This window comes from Seriola lalandi, unplaced genomic scaffold, assembly GCF_002814215.2.
Source record: "Seriola lalandi dorsalis isolate HSWRI2012SDOR001 ecotype SW California unplaced genomic scaffold, Sedor1 jcf7180002054494, whole genome shotgun sequence".
NCBI classification, from domain to species: domain Eukaryota; kingdom Metazoa; phylum Chordata; class Actinopteri; order Carangiformes; family Carangidae; genus Seriola; species Seriola lalandi.
In genome coordinates, this window is record NW_019525047.1 from 350288 (window position 1) to 356287 (window position 6000).

The following is a 6000-nucleotide window of genomic DNA, read 5'->3' on the forward strand; positions in this document are numbered from 1 at the left end:
TTCTACCTCTGCGAATCCTTTTAGAAACACACACTCTCTCTCATGGAGGCGCTCTGTCTTGATCGCAACACAGTAAAGTAATTCAACACACTCCACCACCACGTGAGCCTAGCAGTGAAAGGTCACAAGCCCCCACCCCCCACCCCTGCCGAGTGACAGCTGTCAATCACAGCAGGTAGGTATTATCCGATCCATTTGTAATACTGGTCTCATGACTTCTCACCACTGCGTATGACCTACAATCTAAAGTCCTCATAGCACTTCCCGCACAGCAGAGGACAGTAAAATATATGCAACAACAACAACAACTTGTATTTTTGAAACCAAGATATGCAGCGGAGAATCAAGATTTACGAAAGCTGAATTGTTAGGGTTAAAATAAATAATACTTCTGATGCAGCCAAGATATTGTAGGTATCATAACATCACTTTTTTTTGATGTTTAAAGATTTTACTAGCAAGTGTACAGTGCAAGGTCCTTGGTGTGCTGATGACAAGTCGAGACAGTTATATTGATTTAGATGTGGTTGGACTTTGTTGTTCATGCAAAATTCATAAGTTCTGTTGAGTGCAAACTGAGTCGTCGGGCTGTACGTGTCTATCTTTGGGGATCTAACACTGCTTGTCGGCAATGCATGTAATGAGCTAATTCACTTTCACTCACAGCACAAGAAACCATGATCCTCGTTTCCATTCCATGTTTGCTGAGGCTGAAAAGATGGATAAAGAAATAAAAACATACAAGATGACTTCTCATGCTCTGCATGATGTTGTCATCATATCAGAAATTCATGTTGACATGCAGGTTATGAGCGATGCAAACCCCCCCACCCCCCCAGCGACCAAAAACTCAACTCAGATACAGAGTGACTCTCTGAGAAAGGTGTGCGAGGGGCCGGGGAGGATTACTTGTGGATCCAAGGATAATGAAAAAAAAAAAAAAGACACTGCCTGATATTAAATTCTAACACATGGAGAATTACTGATAGGCTGCTGGTGTTGTTTTACCTTGTCTGTGGATTCTGCCTGCTCGCCCTGTGGGAGAAGCCGGTGATAACACTGTGTAAAATTCATTGCTTTTCTGTGCAGCATGATGTGTCACCCATGACTCGTAGAAGTGAACAAATAATGTCAAACAACTGCTTCTACATTATAGATGAGGTGTAAATGAACTAGATTGTGGCACGAGCGCCAGCGACAAAGCTAGTTGGGGTCGTTTTGAGTGAACCAGAATCGTAGCAGTAACCTTGCAGCGCCTGTGTATGGATTCTTTTTTGTTTGGGTTGCTCCCTACCTGTCTGGAGCTGCAGGCCGTCCATTGCGAGGCTTGTTGACCTGGGCGTACAGAGCTTCCAGGGGTGGACCGTTGTCCGGAAGGCTCAAAGGGAGGTGAGGGCTCTGGGGACTTTGAGGGAGGTGGTAGTGGTGGTTGTAAGGGTCCATGCTGCTGCTATCTACCGACGAGTCTAATGATCCGATGCCAGCGTAGGTGTGCTCTTCATCCGAGCTGAAGGTGCGGCTGACAACATCTTGGATCTCGGCATACTCCCTCTCCTTCGCCTGCCTCTCCCGGAGTTCCCGCGTCTTGGCCTGAATTCTGTGAAAAAACGGTGAAGAGAAAAACGACTGTTTGTTTATTTTCTGAATCATCTGGTAAAAATGTTGCAATATATTTTCCTCAGTGGGAAAAAGTAAGGATTTTACAAACCTAGAAACTGTGACGAGGATACCCTTCCTCTAGTTCAGACAAAAATACATTCGATTAATCAAAATTTTGTAACGTTCAGAAGATCAGCCTGATGAATTTTTAAGAAGTTTCAAGTATTTTTTAAATGTCTGTAAAATGTTGCTCGCAGCTCTTCATTTGCAGCGCAAATATTATCCAATATTAATCAATACATAAAAGATTCTTTCTATATTTTCCAGACAGTGAGTTTCCTTATTTTTTGATATTTGTTCTGGCTCTGCTGATCAAACCAAAAAGGTTTCATAAAATTAGCCCTGGGAACCGAGGCAACTTTGTTTAATTAAAAATTACACACATTTATTTGTCTCCTAGTAGGAGAGCCAGAGATATTTAATGGTATGTGACGTATTTGGTGCAAGTGCTTCAGAAATGCAAGGAGGCAACACGGCAGAAACAGACGAGGGTAAGACCACGCATAATATTCCATCCAAGACTCGGAGAGGCCTCCAGCAGCATATCAAGTTTTAAGTTTAATCTTAGAGATTGATCAGTCCGGACTTGAGAGAGGCCACTCCTCCTAAAACTTCTAAAGTGGCTTTCTTCTCCTAAGTGACAGGTAATGAAGATAGAGAAAAATACCTTCCCCTGTAGAAGGAGAAGCCAAGCAGTAGTATTGAAATATGTGGGTGGAGATGAGCGGACTGATCTTATCCTCTCACGAGAGGAGCTGGGAGGGAAAACAGTCAGACCTCCTCTTCCTCCTTCCCCACCCCTCCCTCTCCCTCCGTGCTCGTTCCTCTCCCCGGGACCACTTCCACACAACAGAGCCTTTCACAGGACCTTTCCTGTCTCAGAGAATGGTTCCATGTGAATGCCCATCTGTCCGCAGCTAACAAGACTCAGTCATGGTGTTGCATGGGAGCGAGGAGAGCTGGCATTGTAGGAGCAGGGAGGTGGACGTTGGGGAGTGGAGAGGAGAAGGGGTGAGGACAGGAGGAGGTGGAGGAGGGTGGGGGGGTGGGGGGTTTGACCTCCCACTGCGGTGACCCTGGCAGCAGCCACCAGACTGCTCACTGGTTCCAGATGTTGTATTCCCGCTGTAGGGTAACACACATCTCACACACATGGATACAAGCACACTACCTCCCACTGGCGCTAGACTTCCCTATTACCTCGGGTCATAACTGACCTCTGACCCCCCCCCACTGCTGCTCCTCACAGATGATTGACAGGTTTAGAACTGAGCGAAAATCCCCCCTAGCCTAACTTTCTCTCCCATGTCTGTGTATTTTAATAACAGTAATCACATTTCAAACAATCACCATTTTTCAGTGCCGGATTAACCCAATTCCCACATCCTACCCATAGACTGCCTTGTTTATTTTTAGCCGCCAAAAATCCCATTTTCTCAGCATTATCTGTGGAATGAGATTTTGATGAAGGCCTGATGCAATGTTGCATGATATGCAGTCATCTGTAAAGCCTCTAAGCTGGTCTGGTGTCTTTTTGCATCGTCGCGGACCAGGTACAGCACGGAAATGATCAACTCGGAGCACAGTTGTTGATACCCGGTGTAGTCTCCCTTTAGTTTGTGCTGTCAGGAAATAAAACACAGGGCGGAAAACACTAATTCCCAGAAGCCTTTTCACCTGCCATCTGGCTAAAGTGATGTCAGATCTCTGCCAGGAAGGACCAGACAATGATGTTACCACAGGTTCACGGAAGTCCACTGGGATCTCAAGCCCCTCTGGCGTTTTATGGACTAATCAGATTCATAAAAACGGCGATATTGACATTTGGGATGAGATAATGGCCTTGGCTAGACTGGCGACATGAAGCTAAAAGAGAGAGACTTCTCCTCCTGGCCTCAGGAGTCTGACATGGATAAAGCTAATAGGTGCATTTCAATAAAAGGATATTAACAGGCAAAAATGCCGTAAAACAAAAAACGCTGTTGTCATTAGAGCCATCCTGTGTTGTCACTTGCTCTTATGAACTCACCAACTTTCAAAATAAGGTTTTGTTTCAAGCCATGACATCTGGGAGAAAGGTCGTGGCTCTTTTTGTCAAACAAAAGATCCGTCTGTGTGTGTTTGTACAGAAAACATATCCACAATCCGAACCTGTCAATCTGCCGTGAGAGGCCAATTTCAACATGTTCTTGCTGTCAGAAAGAAAAGCCGGATAATGATACAGTGTTAAGTTTCCGCCCAGGTGGCTGTGGGTCTCTGTGGCGTATTTTCTGCCAGATGACTTCTACTGATGTGTCAAGAATAAAACATGTAATAAAAATTACATGTACAGTATATGGATCTACTTTGCATTAGAAAAAAATGCCAGCGTTCACTTTCCGAAGCGAATCCCCCTGACTATTTATGTGGTGCCACGAGCAGGTGTGTGTTGGAAATTTCAGAAATTGAATTTATCCTGTAAAATAGCTCATAGTCCAATAATAGGACTGCAACAAGACGTGCCAATCATGGTTTTCAGAGGACGAGTCCGAATAACTTTGACGTTCTTTTTACTTTTCGTCTGGTGGAACGATGTGAAACGTCTCAACAGCTGTTAGATTGCTGTGAAATTCAGTCCAGACATCCGGGTTCCCCTCAGGGTGAATTGTAATTATCATCTTTTTCAATTAGCACCATCAGGTCAAACTTTTAATTTGTCCAACACTTTGGTTTTTGACCGAAAAAAAAAAAAAATAGTGACATTCCCATTAACCTCAAGTGTAGCGCTAATTAGCAAATGTTATTATGCTAAAACACTAAATTTAGTTGATGACCGACGGATCATTATACCTACTAAACATATTAGCACTGTGACATTAGAATACAGGCCTAGCTCTAAACAAAGCTGTGACTAAGTACAGTCTCGCAGAGATGTAGTCAGGCTGTAGTCACACTTGTTTCATCAACATAAGGAAACATATATGATGAATGTAACTCACTTACTACAAAAGTCAACCCTGACTTAAGGCATGAGATAGGATGCATTGCCTTTTTTTTTAATCCAAAACCAAGACTTTAAAATCATTAACCGACTGCTTAAATAAGCCTAGACCTAAAAACATCTGGAATCTTGTCAAACCCCTTTGCCCTGTACGCCCGTTCTCCTTATTACTGCACAGAAATCATACTGACGACATGAAGAAAAACATTAATATTCATAGTGGAATATAAACGTATTTTATAAGGAACTGGGTTGGAATTTGGTAGCCATTTTTCTGCACTGTAATATTCTCATTAGCTCCTAACTTTCACACCTGCCAACTGCGTTCTTCTTGGGCAACCTGCAACTGCTGCTCCACTTCCAACTCCCTCTCCTTCCCCCGCTTTCTCCTGAGAGACCACCCCCACAATGTACCATATATACTCCATTAGCCAATTAATGGCCCAGCATGTTAACACTGAGGAAAGTGCTGCCCACACTAAACACGTTATTACTGTACAGCCCCAATTACTAGCCCTTCTCCTCTCTTCTCCTCTTACCAGACACTACATCCGAGAGGAGAGGACACTGTAGCTTTTAATGCAATCAGCCTGGGGGAGGTTTCATTTCAAAAAGGGGGACAAGCGAGCTTTAGTGTTTCACAGCAGCCCCCGCTGTGGATTTTAATTTTTGTTTTAATTATACAGATGACAGCAGAAATGATAAGAGTATTACGTCAGTAATTGCTACATTTCTTTTGTGTTGTCCGTGTTTTACTCCGCATTCTTAGAAGTAGGATTGACCTCACATGCACCTTTAAATAAAAATGCAACGCTTACTTACTTGGTCTTCATAATAGTGCAGTGGAAAGGCATTTCCTCCAGGCCTGACAGTCTAGACAGTCTAATGCTGAGGCTTTCAGGGCAGTTGAAGTTCAACTCCTAATCCACTGACTGACCATGTCTTCAAGAAAATTATGTGTCAGCCAGATAACAATATTCTTTCTTTAACGTCTGTTCTGTTCATCGTTCTGTTCCCGTTTTTTCATCCATTCTCACTAAACTGAGACTGAAAACGGCAGCTTCACGTGAACTAAAAACAGAATTTGTAATGACGCTGTTCATTTCAGCGCATAAACGTGAAAGCAGAAGATTGTTGCATTAAGTAATTACTTTAACATATTATATAGGTAGAATGAGAAGCCTGGTGTGGACTGGTAGCGACATGTCAGCTTACCACGAGTCCCTGCCTCTCCACGCTGAATAAATCTCATTGTTTATCCAACAGGGCTGTTGTTTTGGACCGACGAAGACAGCAGACTCCTCCATATGCTTGACAGTGTTTAATCTACCCCAAGGGGAGGCTTGGAGGGAGCTGGGGGT

General features: G+C 43.5%; 1 protein-coding gene across 2 annotated transcripts in view; it reads right to left on the reverse strand.

Moving 5' to 3' along the window:
• The window catches only part of LOC111659829 (partitioning defective 3 homolog), a 343091-nt gene that overhangs the window by 76849 nt on the left and 260242 nt on the right, over nt 1-6000 (reverse strand). For both annotated transcript variants that reach the window (XM_087175758.1, XM_023412895.2), the window contains one exon: nt 1295-1597. In XM_087175758.1, the coding sequence (XP_087031884.1) occupies nt 1295-1597 (303 nt within the window). The remainder of the gene's footprint in view (nt 1-1294; nt 1598-6000) is intronic.